The sequence below is a fragment of the Fonsecaea monophora genome, assembly GCF_001642475.1.
Source record: "Fonsecaea monophora strain CBS 269.37 chromosome Unknown Scaff4, whole genome shotgun sequence".
NCBI classification, from domain to species: domain Eukaryota; kingdom Fungi; phylum Ascomycota; class Eurotiomycetes; order Chaetothyriales; family Herpotrichiellaceae; genus Fonsecaea; species Fonsecaea monophora.
In genome coordinates, this window is record NW_019173935.1 from 670,579 (window position 1) to 690,749 (window position 20,171).

The 20,171-nt window shown below is 53.7% G+C and overlaps 8 protein-coding genes across 8 annotated transcripts; 3 read left to right on the forward strand and 5 right to left on the reverse strand.

Moving 5' to 3' along the window:
• Positions 1-608: 608 nt before the first annotated feature.
• On the forward strand, positions 609-1,997 carry AYO21_01230 (hypothetical protein; the record flags this gene model as incomplete). Its single annotated transcript, XM_022651214.1, has 2 exons — positions 609-725; positions 1,395-1,997. The coding sequence occupies 2 exons, from the start codon at positions 609-611 to the stop codon at positions 1,995-1,997; spliced, it is 720 nt and encodes a 239-aa protein (XP_022516692.1).
• A 762-nt stretch (positions 1,998-2,759) lies between these two features.
• AYO21_01231 (hypothetical protein) lies at positions 2,760-4,983 on the reverse strand (the record flags this gene model as incomplete). The annotated part of the gene is made up of 3 exons (XM_022651215.1): positions 2,760-2,777; positions 2,833-4,694; positions 4,761-4,983. 3 exons carry the CDS (start codon positions 4,981-4,983, stop codon positions 2,760-2,762), a joined length of 2,103 nt encoding a protein of 700 aa, XP_022516693.1.
• Positions 4,984-8,026: 3,043 nt separating this feature from the next.
• AYO21_01232 (hypothetical protein) lies at positions 8,027-9,735 on the reverse strand (the record flags this gene model as incomplete). Its single annotated transcript, XM_022651216.1, has 2 exons — positions 8,027-9,300; positions 9,363-9,735. 2 exons carry the CDS (start codon positions 9,733-9,735, stop codon positions 8,027-8,029), a joined length of 1,647 nt encoding a protein of 548 aa, XP_022516694.1.
• Positions 9,736-10,463: 728 nt separating this feature from the next.
• On the reverse strand, positions 10,464-11,498 carry AYO21_01233 (hypothetical protein; the record flags this gene model as incomplete). The annotated part of the gene is made up of 2 exons (XM_022651217.1): positions 10,464-10,969; positions 11,051-11,498. The coding sequence occupies 2 exons, from the start codon at positions 11,496-11,498 to the stop codon at positions 10,464-10,466; spliced, it is 954 nt and encodes a 317-aa protein (XP_022516695.1).
• Positions 11,499-11,844: 346 nt separating this feature from the next.
• On the reverse strand, positions 11,845-12,985 carry AYO21_01234 (hypothetical protein; the record flags this gene model as incomplete). Its single annotated transcript, XM_022651218.1, has 3 exons — positions 11,845-12,767; positions 12,816-12,844; positions 12,894-12,985. 3 exons carry the CDS (start codon positions 12,983-12,985, stop codon positions 11,845-11,847), a joined length of 1,044 nt encoding a protein of 347 aa, XP_022516696.1.
• A 580-nt stretch (positions 12,986-13,565) lies between these two features.
• Positions 13,566-14,803, forward strand: AYO21_01235 (guanine nucleotide-binding protein subunit beta-like protein; the record flags this gene model as incomplete). The annotated part of the gene is made up of 3 exons (XM_022651219.1): positions 13,566-13,645; positions 13,708-14,152; positions 14,378-14,803. 3 exons carry the CDS (start codon positions 13,566-13,568, stop codon positions 14,801-14,803), a joined length of 951 nt encoding a protein of 316 aa, XP_022516697.1.
• A 734-nt stretch (positions 14,804-15,537) lies between these two features.
• Positions 15,538-17,904, reverse strand: AYO21_01236 (hypothetical protein; the record flags this gene model as incomplete). The annotated part of the gene is made up of 1 exon (XM_022651220.1): positions 15,538-17,904. One exon carries the CDS (start codon positions 17,902-17,904, stop codon positions 15,538-15,540), a length of 2,367 nt encoding a protein of 788 aa, XP_022516698.1.
• A 399-nt stretch (positions 17,905-18,303) lies between these two features.
• On the forward strand, positions 18,304-20,152 carry AYO21_01237 (hypothetical protein; the record flags this gene model as incomplete). Its single annotated transcript, XM_022651221.1, has 2 exons — positions 18,304-18,549; positions 18,599-20,152. The coding sequence occupies 2 exons, from the start codon at positions 18,304-18,306 to the stop codon at positions 20,150-20,152; spliced, it is 1,800 nt and encodes a 599-aa protein (XP_022516699.1).
• Between the last annotated feature and the right edge of the window lie 19 nt (positions 20,153-20,171).

Here is a 20,171-nt window from a genome sequence, read left to right on the forward strand (position 1 = left end):
GACAAGGCTGAGTAGATGTGCATCATCCCATTGGCCAGTCGGTTCCGGAACCTCGTTATCCCGCTTTTGCTGTCAACGACCATTGGATTCGATATCTCTCTTCTTAGGACATTGCAAGCTTTGGTTCAAGCGACTCGGACCCTGCACACCATTTCTCCCCGTGTACCGAGAATTCTGTCCGACAGTTGGATCAGGCCCTGCGACTAGCTAGCCAAGGTTTGCGCCAAAGCCGGTGGAAGGTGGCAGAAGGACTCCCTGCGTACGGAGGGGAAAAGAAAAAAATCCTTTGTATAAGTCAGCAAGCAGCCAGATCCGATATCGATATCAACATCGACGGAGACACCACATTTTCGACCGCGATTGCGATAGAGACAACATCGAAGAAACAGCAACACCAGCCATAGGGACGCATAGGGCTTATTTATTGCCACGCTCTTTCTGTGTTCCTCTCCCCCCCCCCCCCCCCCCCCCCCCCCGCTCTCTGAATTTCCCATCTGTCTGCGCACGACGTCAACCCCTCCGCCCGCCCGATACCATTGCCATTGCCATTGCTGCCTGCTCTCGATAGAATTACACACCTCGACAGGCCCGAGTCCTTTCATTCAGCCATGCCACCCAACGGTCCACGCGATCCGTACGCCGGGCCCGAAGCAGGGCCCGAACCGCCGTTTCCCATCAAGCTGTGCGGGCCGGTGATCAAGGGGTTTGGGAGAGGGAGTAAAGAGGTGAGTGAGAGTGGTTCTTTGTTTTCTTCCTTTTTGTTTCCTCGTCGTTGCGTTACGTTGTGTTGCGGGTATGTTTCGTGTGTCCCGGGTTTTGGTCCTCGGCTCCACGGAAAAAGAGAATTCGGTGCTTCCAAGGGACGTTTATGAGCGGGTGGGCAGAAGGGAGGACTACAAGAGCAGGTTAGGAGTGGGTGGGTGAGTGAGTGAGCAAAAAGGCTGTGCTGTTGCACTGCTACGTCGAGAATACCGTTGTCCTGAGAGATCTTCTCGAGTTATTAAACGCCGACTACACGACATCCGCGACTGCGGTCTCTGTTGTTCTGATTACGAGAAGACGACCGCATTGACCATCTCACCACCTTGGACCTTCGAGGACAGCCAACTCCCTCCCACAAAATCTTCAGACGAAAGATGTCATTTTCCTGAGATGTCATTTTCCATTGTCCGGGGCTGCTATCTCATCTCAGGGCTCCTCCCATACCCGAGGACCAAAGCCATCTATCTCTTCTTCCTCGTCCCCCCAGCCTACTCTTCTCTTCTCTACCTTTGTCTTTCTTTTTTCCATGTTTGCCCCCCTCGATTTCTCCTCAAATACATACCAAGCAGCACCAAGACCCTCGGACGAAACAGCCAAAACTGACTTTCCTCTTTTATCTCGGACGAAAACAGCTCGGCATTCCCACAGCCAACATCCCCACGGAAGGTCTTTCGACCGAGCACCCAACGCTGCCCAGCGGGATCTACTACGGTTTCGTGGGCCTGTCGCTGAAAAGCTGCCCGTCTGCAGCTGCACCGGCACCGGCTTCGACTCCCAGCACGAATACCAACAACACCAATCCCGCCTCCTCGTCATCCTCGATATCCTCCGCCCCGGACTCTTCAACCTCATCCTCGATCCCCGCTCCCCCCCTCGTGTCGATCCACCCGGCCGTCCTCTCCATCGGCTTCAACCCCTTCTACAAGAACACGGTGCGCTCCGTCGAGATCCACATCCTGCACGAGTTCCCGCGTGACTTTTACGGCGCCGCCCTCAACCTGCTCATCCTGGGGTACATCCGGCCCGAGTACGACTACGTCAGCCTGGACGCCCTGGTCGAGGACATCCACGTCGACTGCGCCGTCGCGGCGCGCAGTCTCGAGAGGCCCGCCTACCAGGCCTTTCGGCAGGCCGGCTGGGAGAGCTGGTTGACGGACTTTTCGTGGATGGACAAGGTGGATGCCAAGGAGGTGGAGAGGGTCGTGTTGGGTCAAGACGGGAAGGGTCAGGGTTAGGGGGCAGAGTCAGAACCAGAATGATGTTCATGGTGATGGTGATGACGGTAGTGATTATGGCCATGGTGATGTGCAGGAATGAAAGGAATGAAGGAATGACTGGACAGAAAGGGTCGATCCAGTGGTAGTGGTAGGGATAGAGATATACCCCAGCGGGCAAAGATGCAAAGGACTGACGACTAACCAACGGTAGAGGAAGAGGTAGAGGTATTTCTGAGACGCAAGATACAGGACACCGGTACAAGGTATAAGATGAACTCCTCAAGGAGGGTATAGCTTCACTTTCCCTCTCCCTTTCCTGTCAATAGGGCCTACAGGGGTTATACAGGTAGATTCCTCAATAACGAGAGGCTCTACGACCAAACATTCATGCACTCGTCCATGGGTTGGATCAAGTGTCCTACGAATACCCAGGGAAGGAGAGAAATCGATCCGTCACGGCCTCGCAATTTTCAATTCATCAACAGTGCCGGGCAAGGCTCTCGGGACACTAAAGAAATTCCACGACAAACACCGTCCGTGACGGTCCACGCCTCGAGTTTCTGTCCCAAATCAAGGGTCATGGGTAGGTATAAAAATCCTGTACTCGCGCAGTTCCACTGCAGCTTGTCCACAGTCTTCCCCAATTGCCGGGCCTGAAGCCAACATGGCCCGGACCTCCAGGCCATCCTACCAGGCCATATAACCAAAGTATCCCGCCACATCGCACCTCCATTTGATACATAAAGCATTCGTAAAACCGCAAATAACTTTTTAGGCCTCCTATATACAGGGCAAAAACTGTGACTCGCGTTAGTCTGCTGGAAGGCAAAAGGATGGGGGATGGAGAACTCACATTCATAACAATAAGCATGGGTATATCGAAAACGTCGCGTTTCACCGTCCAGCAATATGTGCAATCCACTTTCCCATCGGCAGATCCCAGCTTCTGCATACCTTTTTCGCCAGAGATCCCGTCGCGTTCCCGCTTCATATCTTGCAGACGGCGAGAGCTGTCTTGCCGTCGCAGCTCCAGTTGCCCCTGGCGCCCTTCTTCGGTGCGCGCCTCGGCCTCGACATTGAGATTCTGGGCGAGTTCATCGTCTTTGGTCCGGTACTTGAGGAGTTTGGCTCTGCCGCAAACACTGCCTCGGCTGTCTCCAAACGCCAACCTCGCAAAATCCTCGTAGAATTGTACCACCGACTCATCGTCAAGGAGCTCGGCAAGGAACACCGGTTGGGGTCGCTTCTCGCCGTTCTCGGTGTCAGCAAACATTCGTTGCGTAGGAGTGTTGGTGCCTGTCTGTCGTGCAGTGTTGGTTCCAGAACCGGTACCAGGCGTTTGCCCAGAGTGACCGCGATTCACATTTAGATTTGGGGCCCGACCAAGGAGCACATTCTTTGTCCATCCCGTGAGGATTTGGAATTCCTTGCCCACAGCAGCAACTTCTCCAGTCCTCCTCGCTACAATTGTTGGTGTGCCGACCCCTTCAATAAAACCTTCATATTCCCACAAGGTCCTCTGGAAACACTTCTCCATGAAAATCAGGTCTTCCCGGTTCAAGGTCTTGGTTGTGGCAATGAACGAGGGTCGGATCGACGCCAACGACTTGGCTATGGCAAGGGTCTTGGAAGGATGTGCGGCAAATCGTTTTTGGAGGTACGCAATTGAGCTGTGGAACCCTGTTGTATAAGGGTAAGGTTGGGTAACTGAAGTATAGATCGACGACGGATCCTTGGGCCGCTTCAGAGCCTTGACAGGCAGCTGCGATTTGGCCTTCAATTGCGGAGTCGATATAGGAGGAGGGGCTCGGTTGTTTCGAGCGTCCAGGGTTCCGGTTGAATGAATGACCGGACCGCCATCCAAGGCTGAAGGGGGAACCTGGAGGCCTGAGCTGGTCATCAATGGCGACTCTTCAAATTTGACAGCGTTATTGGGTGTGCCATTCGTGTCGGGGGAGGTCCAGTTCACCGCGTTGGATTCTATAGCAAAGGCGTTGGGAGCCATATGGCGATTGTGTCCATGGGCGCCATAGGGATCGGTTCCATTGGGCCAATCTGGCAACATCGTTTCGCCGTAGATCTGTTGTCGGGCCGTCGGGCTTTCACTGAAGCTTCCAAAGGGCATACGATACTGCTGTTGCGAGATTGAGCCGCTTCGTGTCGCCGTATCACTGGGAGGAGTGTCTCCCGCATTTGTCGCCATATGGCCCAGCATGCCGAACTCTAAAGCACCGTAGTGATTGCCAAAGTTCATGCTGGCAATGTCAAAGTTGAACATGGGGTCTTCGCTATACATCTGTCCTGGCCAGCCTGCGGCCGTCATGTTGTTGTTATTTGACTGGTCAGCACCCAGGACAGGGCTTTGCATTGGGACTTGCCCTCCAACGCTTTGGAAATTGGTGGCCAGCGGTGATTGCTGAGGGAAGCTCGTCGTGCTCAGACTTCTCTCGTGGAGCATTGGGGGAGGCATATGCGAGGGCGTGGAAAAGTTGTTGTACGTTGGCGCCTGTTGGAAGAATGGCTGTTGATGCAGCGTCTCGTTGCTCGCAGTCGAACTCGTTTTCGGTCCGGTCTGGTTGTAGAGATTCCCTCCCACGCCAGGCATGAGGGCCTCGTTGGGCGCATCATGCAGATATTTGGCCTTCTTCCTGACACCGTCCTGACACGCATCCTGGAGTCCTCGTTTTACGCACCTTTGACATGGTCTCTCATCTCCTACCACAAAATGTCAGTGACAACAAACGACGGAGCTGCGTGTCGCAGTTACAGAAGTTCACCTACCACAGGTCAAATGGGCACGTTGGCAAGCGTAACATGCCCTACGTGCCTTCTTTCTCCGGGGACGAGAAGGGTCTTTGGGATTGGTTGATGTGGCTCCGTTTTGCTGCTTCTTAACGTCGTTCTTGCTCTGACCTTCGGCCATGTTTACTTGGACGTTCTCGGTCCCACTGTCCTCAGGAGAGGCCGAATGAGAGTGCCCATCCTCGACATCTGAGGCCGTCATCTTGTTATAACGACACCATAAATGAGATGTCAGGGAATGCAGGACGTGAAGAGATGGCTTGCACAAGGGCAGTCAGTGTCACACGAGAAACCCGAAACTGTTTTTGCCCAGTCAAGGAGCAGTGACCGAATGACAGTTTCTCAGAAGCAGGCCTCCGTTTAACTTGCAGGTCCACCGTCGACAGAGCTCGCGTAAGTCAAGGACGCGGGCCCCCTACGGGGACCAAGCGCTTGACTCGTAAAAAACCAGCTCTCTCTCAAGCAGAATGGTGGGGAAGAAGCGACAGGTGCGTATGACGGCGGCGCAACTTTGAAGGTTGATAGCAGATGGGTCTTCGCTTGTCCAGCCAGGTTGTGTAAGGAGGCCGACCAAAAAGCCCGTGCGACCCTGCTAGGTATGACAAAAAGGAGCAATGTTTTTCTCCTGCGCTCGTGTCGAGGGTCCAGGAAGGACAAAGGTTGTGTGTCGGCTTGAAGAGGCGGCGGCGGGGCGCAGGTGGCACCGGATAGTACAGGAATAACTGTCTTCAGGTGAAATACAAAACGTCTCTTTCAGCGCCGACTTTGGATCGGACAGATTGTTAGCAACGCAAAGGCATTTTCAGGCTGGATTGAGGTTTGGTGGTGGTGGTGGTGGGTGGTCGAGTGAGTCGAGCACTGAGGAGATTCGCAAATGCGGGCAGAGAGGATCGCCCAAAGGAGGGCGGGCGGCGTCAAGGGTTCAGTCTCCGGCCAGGGCTTCGACCGCGGCTCGGCATGCGGAGTCAGTTTTTCTGGCAGTTGGGAAGCTCGTATCAGAGCGGGCTAATGTGGCGCTGTCAATGCGACGGGGGTTCCTGTCGTTGTTGCTGCAATGAACAGAGATCTCCTGCGCCGTGCAGGAGTGAAGGGGAATGAGGGAACAGAGGGGTGGGAGAGAGATGACGGGGTGACGAGGCAGAGAGTTTGTGAGTGAAGAGTTTGGCGGTGCGCTCGCCGCTGCCGCTCTCGCTCTCGCGCAATAATGAGATTGGTGTGAGTGATGATTTGCTAGGCCTCTTTTAACTATAAGCGACCCCACAGAATCTTGTAACGCCTGAAGGTCAAGGACGCGGGCGCGGGTGAGGGGCTCACTAAGTGCTTCGTGCTCGTAGGCCCGGCAGCTCCTGCACTCGGCGCCTGGCTGCCACCTGGGAATGGCAATGCTGGGCGACGGTAAAGCTGGAATTGTCAGCCTGATGATGCTGGCAACCTGGCCCAGCAGCGCACGAGCTGGATTACCCACCCACCTGACCTACAACGGCCTCTATATGCCGGCCCCCTGGAGCCACCAGCTCACCCACCATTTGGAGTGCTCGCGAGTGGTGGGGGTTGCTGCGCCCACTGATTTTTAAGTAATTCCCTCGGCATATTCCAGGGTCCTCTTTTGCTCGTGCTCAGTGCTCACAGGACAAACACCCCCCCAGAGTGCCAGCCACCAAAGGCAAGCTACCAAAGTGTCTTTGGCCAACCATGTCAACCACCACCTCTCAAGTTATTTCTCGGGGTGACCCCAGCCTCCCCGGTGCATTATTATTGTTATTATTATTTGAGCTTGCTCAGTGAGTAGTAGCACGAGGCATTAACAAAACCATGTTGTTCTCCCTACTACTGAGTACTCACGCAGAAACTAATTCAACTAATTCAACTAGCTCTACCCTCCCCTGGCTTTTAAGGGTTTCAAGGTTCATGCAACTTGTGAAATTCAATTTTCCACACACACACGCACACACACACAAAAAGCATCCAAGATCTCCCACACGCCGCGCCACGGCGTTATGTACCCTAACCAACCTATCAGGATGCAAGCTTGCAAAGCCATGCAACGGGGTCTTTTGGGCAGCAATAATGGCCTTTCTTTTTCTCCTCTCCAAGGACGTGGGAATCCGATCCACCCAGGTAAGCCAGTACTAAAAAAGCAAAGCCAAAGTAAAGCAGGGGGCCCGGGTATTGGGTGCCGAGGTCAATGTTGATCTCTTGAACAAGGCTGCCCGTTTTCGTCCGAGGTTTTCGGAATCTGTCGGCTCAGGCTCGTTATTACCCCAAAAGGCAATTCCTTAGTCCATTCATTTGCAAGACACACACACCTCACCGTTCATCCAAGTAGCCGAACTTCCGTTGTTGTTGCTGTCCTCGAACCCGGAAACTCTGTAAGGAATACACCACAATTCCAGCCCTCTTCCCAGTCAGTGTAAGACGGATCCCCTGCCCAGTGTTCACGCTGCACACCGACCAAGATGACGCCACACGTGCCTCGCCCATCGAGGATTTCGTCCTACCATCCTGAAGCACTCACCGCATCGCGTCTGGTGTCACCCAGTATTATTGTCCTGGGACGGACGGGACGCGCATGTCATCCGTTCCGCCGCCGCTCCTCCTCCATTGTGACCGTGCTCACGCCCCAAGCCCTTGGGGCACACATCCTTGAAAAAATGCCACGCCACATGCAGAGCACAGCACGAGAATGGACCCCTCTCCTTTTCTCCCTGAGTATGGCGAGGACAACAGTGCTGTGTTTTATGTGTGCATTCATTGACACGGCTTGATGCGGTGTCCGGCAGGATCGTCCTATCAAAATGCTATTCCACCTAACATCATCACAACTCGGACGAGTCACCTGCAAGTGCAAATCGCAGGAACCCGTCCACCCGCCTGGGCCCCTGATACATATCGACAGCTTCTTTCCGTCGCCCTTCTGACAGAGGCAAGGAAGATGTCAAGGGTAATCATGACCGGGCCTCGTATGTGTGGATACTGTAGAACAAGGCATAGCGAAAAGGGAGTTTGACGTTCAAATAGTCTGCAATTGCACAGATTGATCCTGTCTATCGCAGTCTTGCCCTGTATAAAAAGCCATGCAGCTTCCCCAATGTAGAGTGTAAATGGGCCCCCTTTTTCTACATGGTCCGCTCTAGAGTTGCGTCAGACCCACTGTATCTGTATAATAACTTTCCAAGAATTCCCAAAAAGTCCAGTTTTCTCTCTGCACTTGCACTTGCTGGCCAGGTTACCAATACCTCCAATGTTCATCCAGATCCAGGGACGGACGCGAATCTGCTCTTCTGGCGCAGCCGCTTGCCGTAAATGAAGAACAGGTACGGGAATGGCGCCATGACCAAACACAGAAATGCCAAAAGTGTCGTGGCCCAGTGGAAGCCGAGCTTGTTGTACATCTGAACCCCGAATAGGGGGAATGCCCCTGCAAAGGAGCTCCGCGCGAACGAGTTGGCCGACAGGGCGCTGGCCGCGTAAAGGGGATACGCCTCAACGAGGAAGGTGAAGACCCCTGTGAAGACGAGAATGATGCCGAACCCGAAAAAGCCGCTGCCGACGATAGGCACAATGGGGTGAATGCTTGGATAGATGGTCCAGGCAAACCAAAACAGCCCAGCCACGCAGAACCACCCGCCGAATATCGAGGATGGCAGTCGATATTCCGGTTCCGACTTGCGTTCGCCGGTGGTCTCCTCCCGCTTTTGGAGGAGTCGGAGGTAATTCCTGTGCCAGATGGGGTCGGATAAGATGGCCAAGATCATGCCAATCATCAGACCGAGGAAAGATAGGCCGACCTGCCAAATCTTCCAGTGGTAGACTTCGGTAAAGACAAGATTGAAGGCGCCGAAGAAGAGGTAGAGGATGCCCAAGAGGATGGAGGAGAACAGGCACAGGTTGAAACACATGGGCTCCAAGAACAGCAGCATGAATGGACGATACAGGGATCTCACTACCGTCCAAAAGATGGACTTCTCGTAAACCTCGATCGGAGCCTTGTACCTGTCGTCGCCCGTCTCTTTCCGCTTCTTCTGCGCCTTCTTCCTCAGGACCACCGGCATGTACGTTTCTGGCACGACCACAATGATGGCGATGACCATCACTCCGGACCATATCAAAAGCGTGTAATACGACCATCGCCAGGTGGTGTTGTAATTGATAAACCCTCCTATGATGGGGCCGAGTCCTGGGCCGATGAAAGGGGAAGCCGTATATATCATCATGGGCGCTTGCAGCTGGTCGCGATTGAACATATCTCCAACGGTCCCGCCCGCGACGGACAAGAAGGCGCTCCCAGAAAAGCCGTCCAGGAACCGGGCTATCAGCATAGTCTGAATATTCTGTGCAAAGGCACAGGGGAACAGCCAGATGGTGAAGAATATATATCCCAGAATATAAATCGGACGGCGACCATAAAACTCGGATAAAGGCCCCAGGATCATGGGAGACAACCCCAGGCCAAAGACGAAGAGGGACAGGCCGAGCGTTGCAACAATCCGTGAATTGCCAAACTCTGCGTCCATTTGCTCTGTGGCGCCATCAGCATCGGAACATGACTTGGAGGGAAGCATTATTGGCATTTATACTAACCATAGGTGATGGTATAGAGGGAAGAAGTGCACGTTACACACAACGAGCCAAAGGCCAGTGTTATGACCACCAGCCATTTCTTTCCCGGATGCATGTTTTTGGGATTCATAGGGTCATCTGGACCGTCCCAACCCACTTCGAACGTCTTGGACGGATTTTCCACGTCCACCTCTTGTGGCTGCTCCGGCTCATCGCCAGGTTCTCGGTCACTGAAGAATGTGCTGTGCCCATCCACATAAGATCGACCAGAGTGGATACTGGGTCGAGGCTGACTTCGGTTTGTCGAAACGGGAGTCAACGAGGCTGGATATTGACGCGGGACATCCAACAAGATCTCCTTCTTCTCCGCCTCGTTGGTTTCATGGTCTGCCATTGTGGGCGAAGCGTTGTGTCAACAAGCCCCGAAAGAACTTTTGGAGAACCGAGGAAAACAGGAGGCTACCCCGAGTCATTCAGACGCACAAGATACTGGCCAAGGTCGGAATATAGAGAGCACAGAATGATATCAGCCAAGGGAGGGAGTGAAGCTAAAGGGAAGAAGAAACATCGATATGGGGCGATCAAGGCCATGTTGATGGAGAGTATATGAATGACGATGAGCGTATAGCCGGCTATGACTTCAAGAAACTATGGCGCTATGGGGAGAGTCGATCGTACAGCGATGAGTCGAAGAATTCGGTGGAGTTATCGATGCAGCAAAGTGGGAGTTGTTCCGCGGTAATCAATTCCCTAATTGGCGGGGCGGAGGGTGGGATTTCACATAGTCCCGTAGTTCATCTCAACCAGGAAGATGATGTTCGAACAACGCCTCGTGGGATCTTAGCAAATTCGTACATGTTCGATGGTACGAGATGCTTTGGGTTCGAAGTTTCGACCAGTTAAATCCGAGCTCATGGGATGCTTATAAACCCTTCTCCACAAGAGGTTGCTGCACCGATTAAAGCCGTTGTGGCCGAGCTTCGGAGAGGGCTGGGCTCATCACCGGACCAGCGGTGAAGGTAATGATGAGGGAAAATATTCCACTTGTTTGGACTCCTATTGGATGGTATACATATTTTGGTGGTTGGATGTACGAATCAGGTACAAAAGCTCCAGACAAGCTCAATCAAAGGTTTGTACATCAGGCATTCTCCCGAGACCAGCACCACTACCTTTGCTGTTGGGAGTGGCGTTAACATCCTCCAGAACGCCGCCTGCACTCCTTTCCCTGACATGCCTCCGTAGCATGTGCAGTATTTCACTGTCCTTCCACCGTTGGGGAACAGGTCTATATGCAGGTCTGAAAGTCCCCACCGTCTGAGCCCACTCTCCGCTGCGCGGAGCTCCTTGTCTCCATGTGTCGGTTTCTTGAGTTTGCCCCGGGTTCGCCGGGGACGCATATTCGGTCGTCTGGGTCGTCTTGTCACTCGTAGCACCTTCTGCAGACTCGATCGAGGTGGGGGAATTGGCCGGGGATTGAGTGGCCCAGTAGTAGATGTCCCAATCGTTCTCGTCCAGGAGGAAGTCGTATTGCTCGAGTTGAGTCCTAGTCATGGAGGCGAGATTCTCTGCTGCAAAAGTGGAGAGTAGGAGGTCAGACTCTAATGTCCCCCGTTTCCTGCTTTGGTCTATGGCAACACGTCAGCGAGCTCCTTAGACACTTGAAATCTCCTGGGTGCAGAATGTTGCATCCCAGGGTGTGCACCGACATAGTAATCTGGCTCTCATGGTGGGAAGGTCTTCTCCCGTCCGACGTAGGGGTTCGACACGAAACGAGATGCCCTCCATTTCACCAACAGCATATTCTGACTGGCTTACTTTGTTGGGATCTCCCGGTTGTGTTCCTCCTGTCATTTTGTCTGTGTTTTCTGGAACTTTGTCCTTCGGGATGTACTTGGAATCAACAGAACTCAGCATTTCTGGTGGAGGCGCATCCTTGCCCACCGAAGGCATCTTGTTGTGAATCGTGGAGTTTGTGTTTGTCATGTGTGGATTGTCTGCTCTCTCCTTTTGGTATTTGCGATGTTCTTCGGTGTTGGAATGGACTCGAGGGTTCTCATTGAAACGTGACGAGGTAGAGGAGATGCAGCGTCGCGACACGCTTGCAGCCAGTTGGCGACCTGCGATGCGTCTAGTAACCAGACGTGAGGCATTCATATTGGCGACAGAGGGATTATTTTAGCCGTACACAAGCTTGGGAATACCAGTGGTGGTCGGGTTTTTGTTGTTGAACAAGATACAGTTGAACAGTGAATTTGGTGGTTGAACGTGACGCAGGAGCAAATGTGAGGAAGTTTCATCGTTGACATCATACATCATCACCTTTTTCTCCATCCACCAATGATGCCAACCACTTTCTGGTCCTACCCAACAGCCAATTGAAGATGGGCTGAAAATCAAGCATGTCTTTCTGTCAGATTCTTAAACATGGTTCAAGTTGAAATAGCTGGTGAACTATTTGGAGGCTTGCTAGAATATGACCTCAAATAGGACGACTGTCTCACTACAACCGTCTATATGGGAGTTTTGGCTTGTTCGCAAGTATCTCATCGATCTCAGCCATCACAGCATCATCCAACTTAGCAACCAGATCCAACGCCTTGATGGATTTCGTGATCTGTTCCACCTTTGATGCTCCAGTGATAGCAGAGCTCACCCTCGGGTTCTTCAGTACCCAGGCCAATGCTAGAGTTGCCTGATCAGTACCCAGCTTGTCAGCTACCGGCTTCAGTTGTTTGACTTGAGCCAGAAGCTTCTTCCATTGCTCATTCCCATAGCTCTCTCTTTGGGAGGCGGTGAAACCGTCCGCGGCTTTGGCAATTCTGCTGTCCTCGGGGATACCGTCATTGTATTTGCCCGTCAAGATACCCTGTTTGAGCGGACTGAAGATGGTCAGGCCGAGTCCGTAATTCTCGTACAGCAGGGCATATTCTCGTTCGACGCGATCCCGGGCCAACATGCTATACTCCGGTTGCTCCATGACAGGTCCAATCAAGTTGAGCCGTTCTGCACAAGCCCAGGCCATGGCGATTTCCTCACTGTTCCACTCGCTCGTTCCCCAGTAAAATGCTTTTCCGGTGTTGACAACATAGTTCATGGCTCGAACAGTTTCCTCGATCGGAGTGTGTCTGTCGGGACGATGACAGTAGATCAGGTCGACGTAGTCTAGCTGCAGTCGCTTGAGTGATCCCTCCACTCCTTCAATGATATGTTTTCGGGAGAGACCACCGTTGTTGACCGGGTTATCTCCATGGGCTTGACCCCAATAGATCTTGGTCGAGATGACCAGATCGTTGCGCTTCCAACCATATTTCTTAATCGCCTTACCCATAACAACTTCGGATTTGCCGTCGGCATAACCTTCAGCGCAGTCGAAAAAGTTGATTCCAGCATCATAGGCTGCCTTCATGCATTCGAAAGCAATCTCTGCAGGGCCGAATTAGACTTGCACGACTGGACGGGGTCATAACCTACCATCTCCCACAGCATCCCCGTATGTGACCCTGTTGCACTTAGTACGGAGGAGTTTCGTGCATGTTCGGCATCACTTACCACCCTCCAAGTGAGATTGCAGACACCTGTAGTCCAGACCGACCAAGGAAACGGTATTGCATTTTTGGCAGCTGATCACCGGAAGAAGCCATGGTTTGATGGTTAGATAGATCAAGAGAAGGGATAGAAGTAGAGTAGGCAACGAGCAGATATATGACTCAGGACGGAGGGACAGCGAGAGCCAATTCAGGCGTATCTGAGTCGACTTCAGGTTATGTACGCGCCAGCATCGTTGCATTTAGCCGGTACTCCGCGATGGTAACGGGCATGACTCCGGTATAACGCCCGGGCGCAATGAGGCGCATAGGAAATGACAGATGATGATTACAGGGGAATACGGGGTTCAGGCGAGTCGGAAAACTCCATTTGCCGCACTCGATCAGGCATGTTGGCTGCATTAAATCGATCGTCTATCGTTGAAGAGCTGGCACGGCCAACACGGCTCTATGGGCTTTGCAGAATCAACCATGCGACTCCTTGCGCCGACATTTAGCCGCAAATTCAGGATGTCCACAATGGGATTAGCGCCCGCGAATCTTGGCGTGGATTTGGAGAGCGCACAACTGCAGAGAATCTTTGGCGGAGAGGCCAACGTCTCGACAGGCGAATCTTTGACAACCATCTCCCTCAGACACCAGCCCGTTCTGTTCTTTCCTGGATCTTCAAGTCGCCATGGCTGAACAACTTATTCAACGTGGTACTCTTGAGGGCCACAGCGGCTGGGTCACCTCCCTCGCGACCAGCTTGGAGAAGTCAGTTACCTGCGAGAAAACCACCTCCATCTGCGACCGTCGACTGACATTGAAAATTATAGCCCCAACATGCTCCTCTCGGCCTCGAGAGATAAGACCCTCATCATCTGGAACCTGACTCGCGACGAGACTGCCTACGGCTACCCGAAGAGGTCGCTCCACGGCCACTCCCACATTGTCTCCGACTGTGTCATCTCCTCCGATGGCGCATACGCTCTCTCCTCTTCCTGGGACAAGACGCTGCGATTGTGGGAGCTGTCCACGGGCAACACGACTCGAACTTTCGTCGGCCACACCAACGATGTCCTCTCCGTTTCCTTCTCCGCAGATAACAGACAGATTGTCTCAGGGTCCCGAGACCGAACCATCAAGCTCTGGAATACCCTGGGAGACTGCAAATACACCATCACTGACAAGTGCCACACCGACTGGATCTCGTGCGTGCGCTTCTCCCCGAACCCTCAGAACCCGGTCATTGTGAGCTGCGGTTGGGACAAATTGGTCAAGGTAAGAAATAAGCTGTCCCACGAGGTTCCTCCCATACAATTTTTGCCCAAGATGCTACGCAATTTATTAGTGTTTGCTACTTCGGAGCCCCTTCGGGGGCCATGAGACAACTATTCACCGGCGGACTGAGGCGAATCATATACAACAATCTTGTTTTCAATTTTGAATCTCAATTTTGATTTGGAGCCGGTAGATGGGGTTTGTGCTGACCTCACATTCTTTCAGGTCTGGGAACTCGCCTCGTGCCGCCTCCAAACCGACCACATTGGCCACACTGGCTACATCAACACCGTGACTATCTCCCCCGACGGATCTCTCTGCGCCTCGGGCGGCAAAGACGGCACCACCATGCTGTGGGACTTGAACGAGTCCAAGCACCTGTACTCCCTGCAAGCCGGTGACGAGATCCACGCGCTCGTCTTCTCGCCCAACCGATACTGGCTCTGCGCCGCCACCTCGTCGTCCATCACCATCTTCGATCTCGAGAAGAAGAGCAAGGTCGACGAGCTCAAGCCCGACTTTGTCGAGAAGGGCAAGAAGTCCCAGGAACCGTACTGCGTCAGCCTGGCCTGGAGCGCCGACGGCCAGACCTTGTTCTCCGGCTACACGGACAACAAGATCCGCGCGTGGGGCGTCATGGCCAGAGCATAGAGCGGGGGTGGGTGATTGGATTTTGTCTTCTCGGCCCGGTCTTCCAAAAAAAGAAATAATGGGTAGATAAACCGTAAGGGGAAACGATCCTCACGAAGCAAATGTGTTTTTTACGAGAACAAAAAACAGAACCCCAAGAGGCAGAGGCAGGGAGAGCGAGGGCGAGAGTGGGGAGAGGGTGTGTTGTAGAGACGGAGGATTGAAGGAGAGACTGTTTGACGGACAGGGGACGAACAAAAACCTCGGGCCTGATTGCTGCTCTCGGCGGGCTAGCACGAAGACAGAGAGACACACACCCACACCAACGAAAGGGTGGGAGAGTGAACAATAACAGGGCTTTGTTGCTGTCTGCTACTGCTACGGACCTATCTCTATCGCCTCCTTCCCCCTCCCCGGGAAATTGTAAGCCCATGGTACTCGGTCGTGGAAAATGGTTGAGAGATCAGTGGCGTGTTTTTCCCCTTTGAGGCGTGCGTGCTCCCCTTTTGTGTCTGTCTCTCTCTGGCGGATGGTCCATGAGAATGAACACGCGACAAGACTTTGCTTCTTTCTCCCTCCCTTCCCAAAAACGATCAAGACCAGTAGAGAGAGGCAAAAGCCAATTCACGGATTGCTTGAGATGATGCCTCTGCATGATTTCTTCTTTTGGTTGATCTTGCCTATCTGTCTGTAACTCGCAGCTCCTTTTCTCTCGTTCATTTGGTTCTTCTACCCCTTCACGCTCTAACCATCCACTATGCAGTAGTGTCCTTGACCATATTCCTCGCCCTGACACGCTCCTCATGCTTCAACTTATCGGCAACCTCGCCACCCGAGCTGAGCAACTCCTCCCACTCCTCCTCGTCCATGTTCATGATCATGCAGATCTGGGTGCAGCGCAAAAACGCCTCGCGTAGGCCGTACTTCTGGCCTTTGACGACGACCTTGACGATCTCATTGACGTCGTGCTCCAGCCTCGCAGCCCCGACTTCGTTGACCCGCCCGTGGTACGTCCACAGGCGCTTCTCGAGCATCTTGCTCAGGTAGTTCACCACGATCGCCAGGAGCTGGTCAAACGTGCGCTCCGTCATGATCCGTCCGATCGGTTTCGTCAGCGCGTCCCATCCCAGTTGGAAGCGCATGCGGACTTCGTCCGAGAACGACTCGGTCTCGTCTCCGCCGTCGATATCGCCCGCAAGGTCCTGCAGCTGCTCCCGCGAGAGCTGGTAGTCGGTGTCGCGGAAGGCGTCCATCAGGATGGGTCGGAGACGAGGTTTCATGACATTGTGAAAGACCACGTTCACGCCGTCAGAAATGAGCTCGTTGGTTTTCTCCGAGAACACTGAGGCGAAGGAGGTCAGCAAAGCCGCAACCTCGTCTGCCTCGCCAGGCCCGGGGAAGAGTTCTGCTAATGGTCGATGAGGTGAGCCTGCGACGGGTTCCACTCGAGCACGGGCAATCTGGACAACGTAGTCCTTGGCTACGTCGAGATTGTTGATGAGGACGAGGAAGGAGACGATGGTCGCCTCGGGTGGGAGCTGGCCTGGAATTGCGGCTTTGGGGTAGCTCTCATCGCGCATCTTGCGCTGTTCCATGCCGATGAAATCGGAGCCTAGTATTCTACCCAGAGTAGGGATGACGCTGGAGATGACCTGTTTCTGTGACGTTGCTAAAGACTGCTGCAGGACTTTGTTGACAATGTACATAATGTCCTCGATTGCAGAGCTGACGTGAGGTGGATTGGAGTTGAGTGGTTTATGAGGGTTGAGAGACAAGTCGGGTGGTTGCTCGTCTAGCTGGAACGCCTTCTCGACTGAGCGCCGGAAGAAGAACGTGGTCATGGTGTTGAACGGGGTCAGGAGTTTCTCCTGCACTTTTTTGTGGAGGTTCGAGTCGAGGAGGAATGAAGGTATCGACAGTGATCCATCGGGGCTGCCAGCATCGTGACATTTTTCGGCAATAAAATTGGTGTACAAGGACCATTTGCCCAACATGAGGGTCATCTCATTGAGTAAGGCATCGACCTGTTTCATATCGACCGATTCATCCTCACTCGACCTTCCTGGTGCGGGAGAGCCTGCTCGTGGCGTTGCGCTTGAACCTCGCTGTGCATTCATGAAGCTCTGGACCAAGAACGTGAAGGCGTATGCTTTGATATCTGTCAGCTGGCGTTCGATCTTCCTCTCGTCGCTCCAAGTGTCTAGTATAATCCCTCCTTGGAGATCAGCCTCGACTTGCAGCCGTTCAATGACTCGTGCCATCTTGCCGGCCCCATAATGGCGCTCGACCAGTCCACCATGTCCCTCGATGATTTGTGCAATATGCTCGAACAATTTCGTCAAGGCGTTTGCGTAGAAGAAGCCGTCTTTGCTCTGGTTGCCACCAGTGCCAGCATTGAGGTTGGCACGAGCCCGAGTAGCGACGCCCTGGCAGACATAGCGACCATAGACGTCCAGGCCAACGTCCGAGCGGTTGATCAGTGGGAAGAGTTTGAAGAAACGCGTTATTCTAGCGCCGTCGTTCTCCTTGATTGCTTTGTCGAACTCTCTCAGAAACAGGTTGCACAATGATTCCGAAGCATTCTCCAAGGTGACAGCAGGGGCATCGGGGACTTCTGCAGTCGGAACTATCCTCGCGGCGAATGGGCCATTAATGACAGCACTGGGAATCTTTGAGGCTCTGCTAAGATAGCTGGCTGCGGTTTCCCAGTCCTGAGCCGCTCCCATGGATCCAGATACACCCAGCACACAAGCTTTCAATTCCCTGACCTGCTCGACGACGGTGAGTGTAGCCTTGACCCTTTCCTGCTCGAGGTCGAGTCTCTTGACGGAATTTGAGATTCGTTGGGCGTTCGCTGCAGCGTCCGAGAGCATGCCATTGCTGACTGCTCTTGCCTTGGAAGCCTGCGCAGTGACATTTGCGCGGAACAAGTCCAGACGGCCGAGTTCTCGTTGGAGATCCTTCTGCGCACTGATAAGAGCATCGAGCTGCGAGGTTACTGTGGCCTCTTTTCTGTGGAGCTCAGCCAATGCGGCACGGATCTCTGACACGGATTTTGCGTTGTAGACGCTGTTTGTTTCACTTTCGTGCTCTAGATCAGGGACGTGGCCATTGGTCGTCATATTGCATCAACGAATGAGTGAGGGATGTTGTGATGTGAACCCCTCCAACCTGTTTGCGACGTGATCGGGATATATGGTCAGCTGGGCTGGCAGCGTTGACGACCAGTGGCACCAAAGTCCCCATTGATTGTTTTCCTCCGGAAATAGAAAGCAACAAGCTTCATTCTTGAGGGGACATTGTCGACTGGTGCTGCACCACTACCACAAGTTTCAATCGAATTGTGTGAATTGTAGACAAAAGGACAAAAGCAGCGGCTTCGGCCCGCAGCCTCCAAAAGTCACAAATTGCTCCGCTCCGAAGTATTACCGGCCACACCCCAAAAAAAGTTGACTGCACATCCTGCGGTGCTCAAATTGTCCGACAAACAACGGCCAGGAGATACGGCCAACTTGAAAAAAATGCAAGAACCCAAGCGGCCTAAACACGGAGCCAAAGGGAAGTCGGCCACAGAGGTCCTCGAGAAAGATGACACCGAACTGCGCCTAGAGAAGGCCCTGTTCGGAGACGACGCAGGCTTTCTCAATTCGTTGACGAGAGACCAGATCGAGGAGAATCGGTCGTTGGTGCCGCGCAAGCATGGAAAGGATGACGAGTCTGAAGAAGACGATGCCGATGGAGGATTGAGCCATGTGGCAGACGAAGATGTTGGTGTCCAACCCCTCTATCGTCTTCCCTTCCTAACGTTGTTCACAGTTGTTTTTCCTCGACACGGGTGCCGACCAACTCACGCCCTCCGTTGCGAAAGAACTCGAACGTACCGAAAAAGTGCATGGTCATCATCAGCCAGAACCAGTGTGGCACGACAGTGACGATGACCGGATCACCGTCTCACTCGCCTCAAACACTCGCTTGCGCAAACTTCGCGACACGGAAGACGATGATGTGATTAGTGGCAGAGAATACATACAGAGACTACGACGACAGTACGAGAGGCTTCACCCCACACCGGAATGGGTTACATATGCGAGAAAGAGGAGAAAGTTGTCTTCCCGCTCCGATGATCACGATGCGATGTCAGACTCAGATGTGTCCATGGACGAGAACGACTCTCTCCCTTCGGCGCAACCTTTGGCTGAACTTCTCCGAACAGCAGGGTCCCTGACTAGGACAGACAACAAGAGACCAGGCACAAAGGGAACCCGGAGGCTGCGGCCGGAAGTCATCGACATCCAGCGATGCAAAGATGTAGCGAGCTCCGGCCCCTCTTCAGTCGACACATTGCAATTCCACCCATACTACCCTCTTCTTCTTGCCGCCGGACCAAGTTCGACAGTGACGTTGTACCACATCTCACCTCAACCGCCGAATCCCAACCCCATTTTAACCTCGCTACATCTGAAGGGAACTCCTCTGCACACGGCGGCATTCTGCCGGCCACGAGCCCAACCTGCTGCCGAGGACGCGAGCGAGGCACACGACCAGACCAAAGTATTTCTCTCTTCTCGACGGCGGTATTTCCATACCTGGTCACTCTCCACCGGCACCGTCACCAAGGTAACTCGTGCACTCTACGGTCAGGCTCGCAAAGAGCAGCGAACGATGGAAGCTTTCAAGCTGTCCCCCTGCGGCCGCTACATGGGACTGATCGGCTCGTCCAAGAAGGGAGGCGGGAGCATCAACGTGCTGTCGACAGAGACCTTGCAGTGGGTGTGTAGCTGTCGGATTGATTCACGCGGTGGCGTGGCGGACTTTGCGTGGTGGCGCAACGGGGACGGGTTTGCGGTGGTGGGAAAGAATGGGGAGGTCAGCGAGTATGACATCGAGGCGCGGAGGGTAGTCCTGAGGTGGATGGACGACGGCGCCGTCGGCACGACCGTCATCGCCTTGGGCGGGGATTCCGGACAACAGCAGTGCCGGGGCGGCAGCCGCTGGGTCGCTGTGGGCTCTTCTAGCGGAGTTGTCAACCTCTACGATCGACGCGGGTGGATGGGCACTACCAACACTTCAAGCGACCTCGTCGCCACCAAGGACGAGAGACCCAAACCCGCCCGGATGTTCGACCAGCTGACGACGCCGATCTCGCACCTCGAGTTCTCCCAAGACGGCCAGATGCTGGTCATGACGTCGCGCTGGAAGAAGAACGCCCTGCGCCTGGCGCAACTGCCCAGCTGCACGCTCTACAGGAACTGGCCGACGGATAAGACGCCCCTGGGCAGAATCAGTGCCGCCGCTCTGTCGCCGGATGGAAGTTACCTCGCGGTGGGGAACGAGCAGGGGAAGATCAGACTGTGGGAGATACGCGAATGAGGCTTGCCTGTACATTCAC